Genomic DNA, 16,046 nt, shown 5'->3' with positions numbered 1-16,046 from the left:
GAGAGAGGGAGAGGGAGAGCGCGGGATGGGGAGGAGCTGGTCTTCTGTCTCCCGGTGGCTGGAAATCGACTTCTCGGTCTTCTCATGGACTGGACACTCCTCGGTCTTCCGGTGGCCGGAAATTGATCTCTCTGGCATGACCCCTAACTGGGCCAATTACCATCTCGATTTCTCCATCGTCGATAGCCTGATCTGGACCTTAATCACCGCCGTCGAGTCCGTCGCCGTCGTCTCCATGCTCTGCTTCTTCTTCCTCTTCTGCGGCTGTAGCATATGAGAAAGGTAGTTAAGCTGCGGGTGATGCCCGAGGGGTGACGACCAAAGAAAAACAACCAGGGTATACAAATTACAAATGAGTTTACTCTTTGTTTTTTTTTTTTTTTTTATCTTAGTTTGATGATCGGTGTCGATGATGCGTTTGCAGTAATGTAAATATCTTCAGTAGGGTTTTGCAGTAGAGTAGAATTTTTTCTTTTCAATTTGGATTTGCGTTTTTTGAAGGGTGGTTGGTGGTTCGGCGACTGGGGAAGACGATAGTACCTGGTGATGATTAGGTAGTCTGAAAGGCTTTTGTTTTTGTTTTTTTCAAAATATCCAGGCGACGTTCACGAAGAATCGATTCAAAAGTACCAAAAGAATTTTCGAATTTCATCACCTAAACGGTTTCTGGGTGGGATCAATCGTGTGCCCAAAATGAAAATGGGTGGGATCAATATTTGCGTCCGCATAATGATTTGAAGCTGGGTTTCTGAAAATGCCAAAAACAAAAAAAGCTGATAAATATCATAATCACACCTAGGAAAGTGAAACATAGTGACTATCAAATTTCCAATAACCAATTTATAAATCTGGACCACATTGGCCAGTAAAACAAAGGTCAATTGGACCTAGTTTCTCCACTATTTTACCATTGTATAAGACTCAAAAGCTTGAGTCAAACTTGGTTCACAAGCTAGGTAGGGTTTGTCGATACATTTGGTGATAGTTGAAATAATTCTTAGGTCATGTGAGGTACAAGCCTAGGGGTTGTTACAGGCCAGGTGGGGGTTAAGTTCCTAGTCATCGTTTTGTTTTTTTAAACCTGATTTAAACCCGACTCATCTTTGTTTAATACCTCAACCCCATTTTAAATCCCTCTTGTTTGCAGGTCGAGTTTGGGTTAGGGTTGGGAAACTTGTCTCCGATTCAAAATTCGATGGGTGTTTGATTTGTGCCCCATTCCCATTTCGTGGATCGAGTTCAGGTTGGGTTGGGAAAACCCGTCCCTGATTCGAAATTTGGTAGGTGTTTTATTCGTTTCTTGTCTCCAACTTGCAAGGTGAAACCATTAACCCATATTCGAGTTTTGTGGGGTTAGGTCGAGTTTCCTTTCTCCCCATCCGGAAGAGAGATTGTCTCATTAGAAATTAAGGAGATTTAATTGAGGAAGATCATAAAACCAATAATTCGTTTGGAATAGATCTAGGGATTTATCCGGAATCCTAATATTCTGGCATGATATAAATTCTGAATTAGTATTTACAATTAAAGTTTTGTAACAAACCAAACTAAGTACCCGAGGCAAAGAATTTTTATCATTTATTCGCTTTACGAAACAAAATTCCAGAAATAGCAAGTCGAAGCAACAGTTATCCTGTCTACTGCTGGCTCCTGGTTACGTTTCCGCTGCAGCGTGGCAGTTGAGCACAGTGCACACCTCCGCTATGCCGACCCTATTGCGAAGAAGCAACCAAAACATGGCTGTCGCTTCTGCAATCTGGAAAACTCAGCTGGGTCAATAGATGAGTGAAAATACTCGATGATCCGTGCACAGGGTACGTACTGGCTAAAGAGCACTAGCACTGGAGAAAGAAATGGAGGAGCTTCTAGCATTGGTAGAAGATTTCGAAGCGGAAACGGAGGACGCAGAGAGGGTACAGAGAGAGACTCTGGAGAAGATCCTTGAAGAGAACGAAGGAACCGAGTACTTGAAGAGGTTTGGGCTTAACGGGAGGAGGGACGAAGAGACTTTCCGGACGTGCGTTCCCTTGGCTTCTCATCAGGATTTTCTCCCTCATGTTCAGAGGATTGCGGACGGGGATGCTTCGCCCATTCTCGCTGCCAAGACTTTTACTGCCTTGTCTTGGAGGTTCGCCAATTTCCCTACTCTTTCTCCATGTTGATTCTCTTTAATGGCGTTCCAGAATGGGCTTTCCAAGACTTTCTAATATTACAATTGGTTGTATTATTTTGCTCAAAATTCTCTGCTTTTACTAGAAAAATTGAAAATTGGGTCTTCCTCCCTCCTTCTTTCTCCTCTTTTTGCGAGTATATTTAGCACTTGTGCAATGTGTTTGTATATTTAGCACTTGTGCAATGTGTTTATAAGAATGAACATCCTAAACAATACTCAAAACCTAAAAATAGATGTTGTAATCTTTTGAATGGGTAGTGACACTACTCAAGTTCACATTATGCTCATATTATACTAACCTTGAGTTCCAATTAAGTTTGTATTATTATTAAGCTCGACCGAACTTAGGGTCCTATCACTCTTCCCTCATCTACCCAATCTAAGAACTATTGTAAATCAGTTTGTGTATGATGCAGCTCGGGGACTACCGGAGGAAAACCGAAACTCATACCTTTTAACGATGCCTTATCCAGATCTATGACCCAACAGTTCTCCACATGTTTAGCTTATACCTTGAGGTATGTTACTCAAATTGCTAAGTAGATTTGACATCTAAACCTCGTTCATTAATACAATATATGTTGGGAAAGATACTTTTTAAGTTGATTAGTCATTTTGGGATCGATATTAGACCCAACTTCACATTTGTATCAAAGTATGTATTCATATGTGGGTATCCACCCAAATTATCCACATGTAGAGTCACAAAAGATGGCATACACGTGAGGGAGAGTGTTAAGGAATAGTCTCACATGGTTTAGTCAGTATAAAGATCTTGAGATTCGTGAAACAAATGTTAATTTCCATAAGCAGGGAGTTCTCGGTGAAGGAAGGGATGTCCCTTAGGTTCCTATACATAGCTTCTCGACACAGAGCAAAGGGTGGATTGAACGTGGGTCCTGCAACTAGTCATATATTTCATCAATTGCAGTCAGGGAAGAGCATTGATCAAGAGAAGACCGGAAAAATTCAGCCATGCAGTCCCAAGGTAGTAGCGATGGCTTCCGATTATCAGCAGGCTTCGTATTGCCATTTCCTTTGCGGGCTTTTTTACTCCGATCAAGTTCAATTTCTCCAAGCCTCCTTCTGCCACCTCCTAGTGCAAACATTTCGGATTTTTGAATCAATTTGGGAGGAACTTTGTGCAGATTTACGTCAAGGAAGACTCGGTGAAAGAGTCTCTGACCCTTTTGTTAGGGCAAGCATCTCTGAACTTCTCAAACCGAGTCCAGAGTTAGCAGATGAAATTTATCGCAAATGCAAGGTGTTGCAATCCAAGAACTGGTTTGGTTTGATTCCAGAATTGTGGCCGCAAGCAAAATTTGTGTCTGCGATCCTAACCGGATCCATGGAGCCATACGTGGGTAAGCTGAGGCATTACGCTGGTGATCGATTGGCACTTGTTAGCTGGGTCTATGCAGCATCAGAAGGTATGATCGGGATAAACGCTAGGCCAAGAACCAGCGTAGAATCCGTGGCGTACGCCGTCGGTCCTGGTAATGGCTACTTCGAGTTCATCCCTCTCAAGAGACGAGTTCTGGAAGGTGATGACTTGCTTATTGAGACCAGATCAGATGAGGGATTGTACGAGGAATCCGAACCTGTTCGACTAACAGATGTGAGAATTGGAGAAATCTATGAAGTTGTCATCACCAACTTTGCAGGTATGCCAAGTTATCTCTCTCCAAATAATTATTCTTTAATAAATTATTTCCATCAAATTTCAAACACTGTCTTCTTCAACAGGTTTGTACCGGTATAGGTTGGGGGATGTGGTGAAAGTATCGGGCTTCTACAATTCCACACCAGAGCTCCAATTCATGCGAAGGAAGAACGTAGTTTTAAACATCAGAACAGAGAAAACAACAGAGACCGATTTGCAGCTCGCAATGGAGAGAGCTTCAAAGCTGTTTTTAATGGAGGACGAAGTGGACATCATGGACTTCACGAGCTACGGCGATTTATCAACTGACCCAGGTCACTACGTAATCTTCTGGGAAGTAATAAGTGATATGCTCGACAAAGAAATGTTGCAGAAATGCTGCAATTGCTTGGATCACTCATTCGCTGACGTTGCCTACGTAAACCACAGGAAAAATAGGTTTATTGGAGCTCTGGAGTTGCGAATCGTTGCAAGAGGAACCTTCGGAAAGATATTTGAACACTATCAAAGCCTTGGGTCTACCATCTACCAATTCAAAACTCCCCGATGCATTGCCAACTCCAATACAGCAGTGTTGAAGATTTTAGATGATAATGTCATTGCAAGTTGCTTTAGCACGGCTTATGGTTGAGAGCTCTCAGGAATCCATTTTATATGCTCAAATGTACAGTAAGAATAAGCCATGAGAAGAACTACTTTGGAGAAGAACAAAGAAAAAGAAAGAAAAAGTGGAAAAAATCTATAAAATTCGGGGCTTAAAGGCTACTACTCATTTGAAATGTATATTCCTTCACACGAACTAATCTCAATACAAAGAAAAAATATTCTTAGAACTGGTTGGTATAGGCAAAGCAGGCTAACATGTCTCCCAAGTGGACCAATGAGTCAAAATGATTCTTATTAGAAGGCATAAAATCCATTGATAGCCAAACTTAGAATCAAATGTACTTGATATTTTGAAAAAAAATTCTCAGGGCAAAGATACTATTATGCTCATGTTTCGAGAATCTCTGCAAACCCAACTTTTCTCTTATTAGAAAAAAACTATTTTCTATAAGAACCCTTAGGGGGTTAGTGCACAATGTAAGTGCAGAGGGAAATAAAATACAATGAAAAGTACTTTCCCTGGGGAAAGTGAGAGGGAATGTAAAGTATTTGTTTGTGTTAGTATGCGCAATGGAAAGTGGTATAAAGTACTTGTTTGTATGAGTGTGCATAATGGAAAGTGTAGTGTAAAGTGCATATAGATTATTTATTAAATAAAATATTTTAATATATCTAACTATCAGAAAATTAAATTAATATTAGTTAATAAATAAAATATATTAAATATAATAATTAAACAAATGTTTACTTTTATATTATTAAAATTGTAATCAAATTTTAATTTTTTAATATCTGAATATAAAATAATTATATAAATATCATACTACATAGCGTACTACACATATATCGTAATAATAAAAATATAACTCAATCACCTTTTTAATATAAAAAATTATATTTGTTCATACAAAAGTCCAACTTAAAAAAATATTTAGTGGCATTAAAACATAATAGTCAATAATTTTGCCGCATCTGAATTGCTAAAACATCTCGGTAATATGATGCTCTTGCAGATTGTACTGCAGACTCCTTCTGAGTACGTGCGATTAAAATAAATTATTAAAAATAAATAAATAATTAAATAATAACATAAGTGAATATAATAAATAAATAAATTATTTTTTAATAACATAAGATATGTTTTAACATTAAAAACCACTAATTTAATATAACTAAAAATATATATTTATCAATAACATAATATATTTTTATGTATTATTAATTAATAATATATTGTCACAAAATTTAAAACCATTGGTTTAATTAATTATAGCAATGGGATAATTAAACCAAAAAAAATTATCAAATATTTATTTTAAAAATATTTTAATTATGACTATTAAATCACTAATTTAATATAGTAATTATAAAATAAATATATTTAAATAAATAAAAATAATTATTTTATAAAAAATATAAATTATTATTTTTACGACGGTTTAATTTTCGGGCCAGCGGGCAACGGCGTCGGAGACGGCGCTCCAACAATACACCGAGAGGGAGAAGAGAGGGAGGCCGAGAGGCTCTACGGCAGAGGTTCGACCTCCCGTGCTTTGCTACGGAGGTCGAGAGAGAGAGGAGAGGGAGGCCAAGAGAGAGGAGAAGCCGAAGGTCGTGAGAGAGAAAAAAAAATTCTCTGAAACCTATAGAGGTTCCTCCCCGATCCTCCCCGACAGCGAGATGTATTTGAACGATGGTAAGCGAAATCCGAGGGGTCGAGCTCGGCTTTCACTTACCATCTTTTTATGCCTGAACTGGGGAAAGCGAAATACAACTGTATTTCACTTTCCCCCGTCACTTACTGGGCCCACTAACGGGTTTCGTCTCACTTTCTCCAACGTAAGTGAAATATACTTCACATAAGCTGTGCACTAAGAGGCCCTTAGAGTTTGCTAGATACTTCTTGAAACCGGTACAGATGAACTCTGACTGAGCTTATCACCTAACGAAAGAACGAGGGGACCACTTTATCTTGATGGGGATGATCGAATGGCAGGAGGAATTGTGGGCATGGATTGTAAAATGGAGTTGAGAACGATAGTGCAGTCGTTGACGAGGTACAGGGACAGGGCGCCGCAAATGCATCTCGAGAGTTTGCGGAGACGAGGTCCCTGCAAGTCTCAGTAATGAACTCTGACGAGAGGCCCCGCCTCGGTGAGGTGATGTAGAGAGCGCCCATGCCTGGGAAGCATGGCCAAGATCTCTACCAAGTGAGAACACATGGAGGTAGGATCGGGCGGTGTATGCAGCAGCAATGGAGATTCATAAGTCTTCTTGTTTCATGCACTCGGTGTAATTACATCGAGGCTATGCTTTTAATGGATTCTTAGAACTTGGAAGATGCAGAAAACTCTTCATCCGACATGACTGGGAAATTGCCATTTTGGGATGGACTGGGCGGCGGGACGCCGTGAAGGGGTACTATTATTTCTCTCTCTTCGGGTCTCAATTCCACTGTTATCACCTCAGTCGACCACGGCTTGCAGCTGTCTTAATTTAATGCACACGGACCCGAAATTTCTAATCCCCTTCAGAGACACAGCTGTGGATAGAATGAATGAGTAAAAAAAAGAAATCAGTAGAGGGAAGGTTATGCAAAATACCATATGTCTGAGTTTTAAGAATCCTTTAGCAGTTTATCTTCACAAAATGATCTGAGGCATGCAATAGGATCTTCTTTCAATGCTTTAGGGAGATGAGAGACCACTCAACTTTGTGATTAAGTAGAAGTTTGGCCTTAATAATCATTGTGTGAGTATCACCATTCCACCTCATACATCATCACTAAAAACTCACTAAAATTAGTTGAAGTTGTAATCCCTATGAATCGTGATTGACCTCCATCGTAGCCAACAAAAATTTTCAAGATTCTCCTTCAATTTTCCATTGTATCGACAAAGGATACGAACAACTAACGCCATATTTTCTACAAAATCTATATACATTATTAGTAAGCAATTTTTGTTAACATAATTCCCGACCTCCACAAGGTAATGAATTGAATATTCTATAACACTTGAAATTTTTTCAAAAACAAAGTTATAGCACTTCAATTTTTACAAAAAACAAGTCATAGCACTTCTAAATTTTACCAAGCCTATATTTAATTGGGCTCTAAGTACCCAAGTAGTAACTACGACACACACAACAGCATAAACTGGAAAAAAAAGACCCCTCAGCTTAGTTTGAATTGGACTGAACCCACTTAACCTTATTTATGCAAAAAATTACCCAAGTTCAAATTAACCAAATACCCCTGGTAGAGCCTATATGACTAGTCCTATTCATACAAGAAACTGCACTAGTCAAGATTTACTTAAGTCCAAATTCATCAAATACCTATAGTAAAGCCTTATATGACTTCACAGTCATTATGAACTGTATCTCCCCCTTGACCCCTCCCCCCTCGAGGGAGAGTGCTGCCACAAGGAGGGACGAAGGGAGAATCACTACTAGGAGGAGAGATTGGCTATGGGAAGAGGGATTGGCCACCAAGGAGGAGGAGAGAAAGGGAGCCGGAGAGAAAATGGGGAGAAAGAAAGGAAAAGAAGAGAAATAGGGTTAAAGCTGACGTGGTGCGTTGCTGACTCAAATGTTGAATGTGACATATGTTCACTTTGGTTGACACTATGGCAGCAAATGTGGTGACACATGGCCGTCAATGCTGATGTGTCATTGGACTTTACAGTTGGTTATTGACATGTTAAAGTTAGGTATTTTTAAAATTAAGTTTCTAATAAATATTTTATTAAATATGGTTATTTTAATCAAATACTCCCCAAAAAAATCAACTACGACGTGTGTGTTGTTTGTTCTCTCTCTCTTTGCCTTTCTTCCTCCTTTCTCCTTTGCTTTTCTCTGTCATCTTCTCATCCCGTTCTGCTTTCTCTCTCTCTTTCCCCATTAATGGTTACGCGTAATTTTCACGTGTTATGCTTTAAAAAATTTAACGGGACTGCCTTGAAAAGGTCCACCTTTTTCCCATCCATGGATCTCCTTCTAACCAGACTCGAGAGTTTCCTTCTCAATGTGCTCCATAACTTCATTAAGCGTTTACTCTCGATGGTCTAAAGGGTCACTGTCTCATCAATATTTCATTGACGGACATTTCTGCAGGAGGGTCGCCTATAAAAGCCGATGGTAGGCACCAAATATGTATGCAAAGATGGCCACAAGTGCGATCCTCAAGTTCCTTCTCTTCTTTCGGATCATTCTCAGGCGACAGAAGAACGGACGCCTGCTCCAGCGGAGGGGAAGTTCTCTATCTTATCTTCTCAAACGCCTTAGTCCTCCTCTTTGTACAGAGAAGCTCCCTCAGCAGACCTTACTGTGTGATGTTGAGGGTGCCCTGTTCAAGTCTTCCTCTCTTTTCCCGTACTTTATGCTTCTGGCCTTCGAGGCAGGTGGGCTGCTGAGGGCGTTTCTTCTCTTCCTCCTGTACCCCTTCATGTCATTTCTTAGTGAGGAATGGGCACTCAAGGTAATGGTGATGGTCACATTTTGTGGAATTAGGGAGGAAAGTTTGACAGTGGGGAGGACTGTTCTTCCCAAGTTCTTTTTGGAGGATGTCAGATTGGAGGGCTTTGAGGTACTGACGAAGGCGGGGAAGAGGGTGGCTGTCACTGAAATGCCGAGAGTTATGGTGGAGGTGTTTCTGAAGGAATACCTGAACGTGGATGTGGTTGTAGCGAGCGAGCTGAAAATCATTGGTGGGTATTATGTTGGACTAGTGGAGAAGAAGATGAGCCTGGATTTGAATTTTATGGAAGAAGAGAAACTGGACCATGATGTCGTTGGTATGACAAGCTTCAAAATGCCTCTTGATCGCCGTTCTCTCTTCTCCAAGTGCAAGGTACAGAACGCATCTCTCTCTCTCTCTCTCTCTCTGTTTCTCTTTCTCCCTCTGTGTTGCTGCTTTTTAATAAATCGGATTTCCCCCCCTGTTGCACCAGGCAATCTACTGGGTGAGCGAAGCAGACAAGCAGAACAGCAATTCCCTGCCGACTGAAAGATACCCAAAACCTCTGATATTCCACGACGGCAGATTAGCTTTCAGACCAACACCAATAGCCAGTCTAGCCATGTTCATGTGGATCCCTTTCGGTCTTCTTCTAGCTCTCTTCAGACTCCTCATCAGCTTATCTCTACCTTACAGTTTCTCTTATCCCATCCTAGCTATCACCGGGATGAAACTGAGACGTCAACCCCATTCAAAACCCATCCAAGGAAAATCCAAGGGCACACTCTACGTCTGCAATCACCGAACGCTCCTTGACCCCATCTACCTCTCATTTTCTCTGAACAAGTCCGTCACCGCAGTCACGTACAGCCTCAGCAGAGTGTCTGAGATACTGTCACCCATCAAAACCGTCAGTCTGACGAGAAACAAAGAGCAAGACAGAAACAGAATGGAGGGTCTGCTGAGGCAAGGAGATCTCCTGGTGTGCCCCGAAGGCACCACCTGCAGAGAGCCCTTCTTGCTGAGATTCAGCCCTCTGTTTGCAGAAATCACGAAGGAGATCGTTCCCGTGGCCATGAATACGCATGTCAGCATGTTCTACGGCACAACAGCGGGAGGCCTCAAGTGCTTGGACCCGCTCTTCTTTCTCATGAACCCTAATCCTGGATACGAAGCGGAGCTGCTTGAGAAGATGACTGACGAGACCGAGAGCTGGGCGGTTGATAAATCCAGCATCGAAGTAGCAAACATGGTGCAAGCGAAAATAGGAAACGTTTTGGGGTTCGAGTGCACAAAGCTCACTAGAAAGGACAAGTACTTGATGTTGGCTGGAAATGAAGGTATCGTTGGAGTGGGTAATGGGTTCAAAACTAAATAACGTAAGCTCAAACAGAGGAGAAAAATTGTAAATTAGTTGATATTTTGTAACCACGAGTTATCTCGTTTATGTCTGCATAAGCTTATTCTTTGAATAAATGATACTTACGATAACACAGGCAAGGGTGGAGATAGGCAAGTATATAGGCAAGTGAGTTAAGGTCGGTTTGGAACCCTAAAAAATAAATGAAATAAAAGAAAATAAGAATTTGACCATTATTATTTCAAAAAATAGTTAATAAAAATAAGATATGATCAAATAATTAGGGTTGGTTTTTTAGACCGATGCTCAATTGGGAGCACTAAGAAAGATGTTTTGGTTGGATAGGAACTCCGATTGGATGCGATGCGGGTGGTTAGAAGTAATGGTAAGGTTCGTAAATAAGTTTATATGAGCTTAGGTGCACTTAATTTTTAATTTAATAATTATATTTGAATCAAATTACTTAAAAAATAATTTATTTTTTATTTTTTTATTTTAGTGATAAAATCGAGATAATAGTATTGTTGTAAGTACAATAAAGTAAATGACATTCTTGAAAATAGAGTGATTTTTTTCAAGAAAGAAAAAGTCGGGTGGAACCGACCTTTGTTATATTCGCGATTGAGAAAAATTCGTTACTCAATTATAATTATTCATTGTGTGATTCATACCTGCATTTGGCATGTGACATATGATGCATTTTATTAGGTGCAAATATTTTTGTAACATATTTTTAGAAGAAAAATTTCATTATGAGACACTTTTTTTCTATTATATTACTAATCATATAAAAATTTCTTTTTTTCTTAGGAGGATTTTTGTTTTAGTTACAAATTTTTCAATAATAGGTTCTATATACTATACTACACTTTATGACAAATTCAGAGAAAATCCAAATTGTGCAAGTAAAACTAGCTTCAAAAGCATGGTTAGACAATTTGCCAAGTTCATTCGTGACTGAACCGAGTCTTGGACTTGGGTGAGCTGATCTAACTGGAGTTTTTGGGTAACCTAATGGATTCCCAAGTATAAATTGTAGAACCATGGTCCAAAGTCATCGTGCACAGGTTCCAAACAGGTCAGGAATGGAAAAGGCAACTTGACTTCATCAAACCATCAAAATCTTATTGTAATCTAAGGTGATTCAAGTCATAAATTGAGCTGGGCAATAAGAATCTGTATGGCAAAGCCCCTAGAGTATTCGAACTTGAGACTAAAAGAAAAAAAGCCAGGCAACAAACTCTGACGAGGCAGAGTAATGAAGGGAAGGGGTAGATGGTTCAGATGGGAATAAGCTGGGGGATTCTAAATCTTTCTCCTTCAATCACTGTTCTGGAGATTGAAGCAATGTGGTTTGTCCACCCTCGGTTTTTGCTAGTGGTGTGAAATGGGTGAAAATTAGTGATTGAAATGATCTGGGAATGCTACTTCAACCCAAAATATGTGGGTATTAACCAGAATAACAGAAAAGCTAAGAGTAGAAAGCTCAAATTTCCGGGAATCTTCATATTCAGATGAACTAAAACAGGAAATTCAAAAAGTCTTGGTGGATACAGGTGTGGGGGATGATGAAATACTTGAGCTTCCTGCCAAACTTGTTGAGCAATTAAACAAAGGGCTTGAAGGTAGTGAGGCTCATTATGTGCAGAAAGTCAAGAGGTGATTGTGCATGTGGTGTGATTTCTAATCGAACAAATTGATAATCTTTTACTGAAACCAGGGTTGTCTATATCATTATCAGGTACTCCATAGAGAGACTCTTAAGATCAGACTATGATATGCCAATAGTATGCATATTGGTGCAGTTATAGGGATGTGACAAAGGAAAAGATTAAAAAAACTTGAACACAATAAAAAATAAATTATGTACCTCTCTCCTTGAAAATCAGATCAGATCAACTTCAAGGAAACAGTCCAGGCCAAGAGAAAGATCACTAGCTTTTTAATTTACACACCATTTGTTTCCTTGTTCTTCCATTACTGCCTGTTTACCCAGAATCTCACTGACTTTCAGTACACACACAATAAAAAATAAATTATGTACCTCTCTCCTTGAAAATCAGATCAGATCAACTTCAAGGAAACAGTCCAGGCCAAGAGAAAGATAACTAGTTTTTTTAATTTAAACACCATTTGTTTCCTTTTTCTTCCATTACTACCTGTTTACCCAGAATCTCACTGACTTTCAGTACACCAGGGTGAGAATTATCATATGCAACAAACTCATGACAAGAGCCATTTACTTCAATCAAGCTACAACCAGGATTCCTTCGACAAGCAGCCTCATGCATATCCTTCTTCACTCTCTCCACATCACTCCCCCTCCCAACTTCAGCATACAAGCTCATCAAAGCCATGTAAACAGCCCCATTCCGTGGCTCCTGGTTTATCAACTTTTGGGCTGCTAGTTCCCCTACTTGAACAATTTTATAAACCCTGCAAGCATTAAAGATTGCACCCCATATGGCAGCGTTTGCCTCCATTGGCATCCTCCTTACAACTTCCATTGCCTCTTCTATCAAACCTCCTCGTCCAAGAAGGTCAATGACACATCCATAGTGTTCAATGGTGGGTTTTATACCGAACTCACTTTCCATCCGCTCGAAATATTTTAACCCATCTTCAACCAATCCTGCATGGGTACACGCTGAGAGCAGTGCCACAAATGATACAACGTTAGGCTTAATTCCTGATTTGATCATCTCTTCAAATAGGATGATTGATTTTTCACCGTATCCCTGCATGCCTAATCCAGATATCATTGCTGTCCATTCACCTATGTGCTTCTCTTTAGCACTAGCAAAGATAGTAACTGCATTTTCTACGCTTCCACACTTGCAATACATGTCGATCAAAGCAGTAGTGACTCTACTGTCCAGTTTTTTCCCCTTCTGCTGTATGTATGAATGAATCCATTTACCAGACTCAAGTGCTCCCAGGTTCGAACAGGCACAGAGGACACTCGTAAGAATCGCATTGTTAGGCTCCAGATTTGCAAGTTGCAAGTCTCTAAACAAACACAACGCTTCCTTATACTTGCCACGATGTACATAGCCTGCAATCATGCAACTAAAAGAAACAACACTCCTTTGAGGCATATCATCAAAAAGCCCACGTGCTTCTTCGATCGAACCAAATCTTGCACAACAGGAAACCAAAGTTGTCCAGCTTCCAACGTCTCTTTCAGGCATTCCATCAAAAACTCTCCAAGCTATCCCAATTTTGGAATTGCACCCATAGAGATGGACGAGTGAATTCTGAACGAACACATCATAGTTGAAACCGTGTTTTACCACCCTACAATGGGTCTCCTCGCCCTTGGGGAGAGAAGGTAGGTTAGAGCACGCTTTGAGTAAAAAAGTATAGGTGTATTTATCAGCTGGTATGCTCTGCTTGACCATTTGATTATAGAGATTAACAGCAATGACAGGATCTTTGCTCGTAGCATAGCCTCTAATCATGGTGTTACAGATGAATGTTGACGGGTGTTCAATACGGTCGAAGATTAGGAGGGCGTAGTTGATGGAAGGGGGATGAGAAATGGCAAAGAAGGTGATAAGTTTACGTAGATAAAGCTCTTCCTGCTGAAGCCCCATTGTGGTTATGTGAGCATGAAGCTTCTTGGCTTGTTGCATCCTTGAATTCAATCAGAAGTGCAATAGACATGTTAGGAAGATTAAGGTGCCAAAGGCATCAGCCATGAGAACCCTTGCAAACAATTGTCCCTTTCCAATCACAGACTCTAAAATTCTGTAGTAGTGATGCTTTCAGGATTTCTAATTGTGACTCTATGCCGAGGCATGACTTTGAGAGATATACTGATCACTGATGAATCGATAAATTTACTTCCTTCTTGATCGTGACGAGTGACCATATGATCTCTCCATCTCATTACAGTTTGATCAGAGAAGAAAAGCTCCATCAATGGCAAGTGGACCTTTTACATGCAGAAATTTAAGTTAAGACCACCACTAGTCTGAGAGGTCAGTGATGACCAGAAAGTGGCACCATTGACAGACAACTAGAAGAAGAGAAGAGGATTATATTGTGATAGAAGAACCACATCATCCAATCACAAAACCTTAAAAATGAAATTATGATGACTTGGCTCATAAATAGTTTAAAATAAAGTATGCAAGTAAACCAGCTATGGCAAATAATAATGTGCTTCGAGTCCCAAAAAGTGTTAGTGGTGATAATACCTTCACTAGTGAATTGCTTTTAAGCTTGTTAAAAAATGGGAAGGATGGATGTCAGGATTGGGTGACACTTAACCTATGCCACAAATTACTTCATCCAGTATTGCAATGCAGATACATTTTATTGCTTCTTGTTGATGGCTCACTTTCTCGAGTTAAGACTGAAGGTAGCATATAGGAAGCTCCATCTATCTCTGTCTTTTGTATATTGTGTTTCTCTGTTTTCGATCAATTTAATGTCTATTAGTAAGATTACCTCTCAATCGAAGTGTTTTATTACATTCTTTCTTTTGTATTTTGTTTTTTAAGATCTACGACGATTGGTATTGGTTATGAGATGAGTGATCTTTATTACTTTGATATGTTTTGAGGTCTCGGTTAGTGGCTTTTGTTGGTGCCACTTCCTTGCATGACTAGCATCTCTATCTAGGACATCTATTTGTCGAGAAACTATATTAGATGTTTACTTCCTTCAATGTTGATTATTCTGATGAAGAAGAAAGTACATGGTTGCCCTAAAATATTATTTTTTGGTGATTATCATTTACCCCCTTATTTGACATTTTTACTCCTACCATTTGAGAGTCGATACCTTGTGGAAAGACATCGTCATGGAAGAGTTTATTATTGCACTTCTAAGCAATGCCTATAGATCTACTATACCTACAGAGGATAAAATCACTCCTAGCCATAAGACAACGTTTCATAGTCAAAAATATTTTTGGCTCAATTTCACAGGCAAAAAAGTAGCCTTATTGTAGGGCACAAAGTCTACTCACTTTCTTAGGGTAGCTAAAAAAACACATTTTGGGTGATTAGTATCTAAGAGACCACTAATTTGAGGGGGAATATTGGAAAATAAGATGGATTACCCTTTTATACGAGAAAATCATAAACACCATTTGCGGCAAACTGGTGTTCATGATATTTTCTCACCCCAACTTGAGAGGGGGAGTGTTAGAATATAAACCCAAGCCCTCATGACCAAGAAATGATCACAAGTCCAAGTGTGTTAGAAGATTGGCTCAAGCCCACAAGACTAAAGAAAGCCCACACATCCAAGAGATTTGGAAGATGGGTTTAAGGTTTCACAAACCAAGGCTAAGGCTCATAGGCCATCAACAGTGATGACGTGATAGTAAATAAAGAGTTCTCATAAAGATAACATTGATATAATTAGTTTAAGCTTTAAGGTTATTATTATAATATTATAATTTTATTATCTATAAATTGAACCTTAGGAAAAAGGTTATGACACAAGTCCATAACCTTTTTCTGTTCCTTTTTTTCTCCCATATGTGTCTCAACACTTTCAAAAAATCATCAAATGAGGGCAGTTCCCCTCCTGGCCACTCTTTCCTTTCACTCCACTAAAAAGGACAAAGACAACAAAAAATCATCAAATGAGGGCAGTTCCCCTCCAAGCCACTCTTTACCTTCACTCTGACTAAAAAGGACAAAGAGGTGTCAAATGTTCCCTTTTCTATTTAAACAAAGAGGGGACTAATAGGACCTCACTTATCCTTTTTAAGAAATAATTATATTTTTTACAATGTATAATAATTTTATATTTTATATAAAATTAA

At 39.4% G+C, this 16,046-nt stretch overlaps 3 protein-coding genes across 3 annotated transcripts; 2 read left to right on the top strand and 1 right to left on the bottom strand.

Moving 5' to 3' along the window:
- Nucleotides 1-1,853: 1,853 nt before the first annotated feature.
- LOC137959625 (jasmonoyl--L-amino acid synthetase JAR6-like) lies at nt 1,854-4,533 on the top strand. The gene is made up of 5 exons (XM_068806981.1): nt 1,854-2,128; nt 2,590-2,691; nt 2,987-3,707; nt 3,753-3,837; nt 3,920-4,533. The coding sequence occupies exons 1-5, from the start codon at nt 1,854-1,856 to the stop codon at nt 4,465-4,467; spliced, it is 1,731 nt and encodes a 576-aa protein (XP_068663082.1). The 3' UTR covers nt 4,468-4,533.
- A 4,074-nt stretch (nt 4,534-8,607) lies between these two features.
- On the top strand, nt 8,608-10,279 carry LOC137959624 (probable glycerol-3-phosphate acyltransferase 2). The gene is made up of 2 exons (XM_068806980.1): nt 8,608-9,294; nt 9,395-10,279. The coding sequence occupies exons 1-2, from the start codon at nt 8,608-8,610 to the stop codon at nt 10,277-10,279; spliced, it is 1,572 nt and encodes a 523-aa protein (XP_068663081.1).
- A 2,099-nt stretch (nt 10,280-12,378) lies between these two features.
- LOC137959623 (pentatricopeptide repeat-containing protein At5g66520-like) lies at nt 12,379-13,857 on the bottom strand. Its single transcript, XM_068806979.1, has one exon. It carries the CDS (start codon nt 13,855-13,857, stop codon nt 12,379-12,381), a length of 1,479 nt encoding a protein of 492 aa, XP_068663080.1.
- Between the last annotated feature and the right edge of the window lie 2,189 nt (nt 13,858-16,046).

This window comes from Aristolochia californica, unplaced genomic scaffold (genome assembly GCF_029961685.1).
Source record: "Aristolochia californica isolate CCGP_79_NKW_82.1479 unplaced genomic scaffold, dmAriCali1.0.hap1 SCAF_3, whole genome shotgun sequence".
Taxonomy (NCBI): Eukaryota; Viridiplantae; Streptophyta; class Magnoliopsida; order Piperales; family Aristolochiaceae; genus Aristolochia; species Aristolochia californica.
This window is presented reverse-complemented; position numbering and strand designations above follow the sequence as displayed.

What these genes read in the sequence shown, in the direction of transcription:
- LOC137959625 (XM_068806981.1), top strand. Translation starts at nt 1,854, where the DNA reads ATGGAGGAGCTTCTAGCATTGGTAGAAGATTTCGAAGCGGAAACGGAG. An exon ending in TTTACTGCCTTGTCTTGGAG is followed by an intron (nt 2,129 to 2,589) that starts GTTCGCCAATTT and finishes TGTATGATGCAG; the next exon opens with CTCGGGGACTACCGGAGGAA. An exon ending in TGTTTAGCTTATACCTTGAG is followed by an intron (nt 2,692 to 2,986) that starts GTATGTTACTCA and finishes TTCCATAAGCAG; the next exon opens with GGAGTTCTCGGTGAAGGAAG.
- LOC137959623 (XM_068806979.1), bottom strand. Translation starts at nt 13,857, where the DNA reads ATGGGGCTTCAGCAGGAAGAGCTTTATCTACGTAAACTTATCACCTTC.
- LOC137959624 (XM_068806980.1), top strand. Translation starts at nt 8,608, where the DNA reads ATGGCCACAAGTGCGATCCTCAAGTTCCTTCTCTTCTTTCGGATCATT. An exon ending in CTCTCTTCTCCAAGTGCAAG is followed by an intron (nt 9,295 to 9,394) that starts GTACAGAACGCA and finishes CTGTTGCACCAG; the next exon opens with GCAATCTACTGGGTGAGCGA.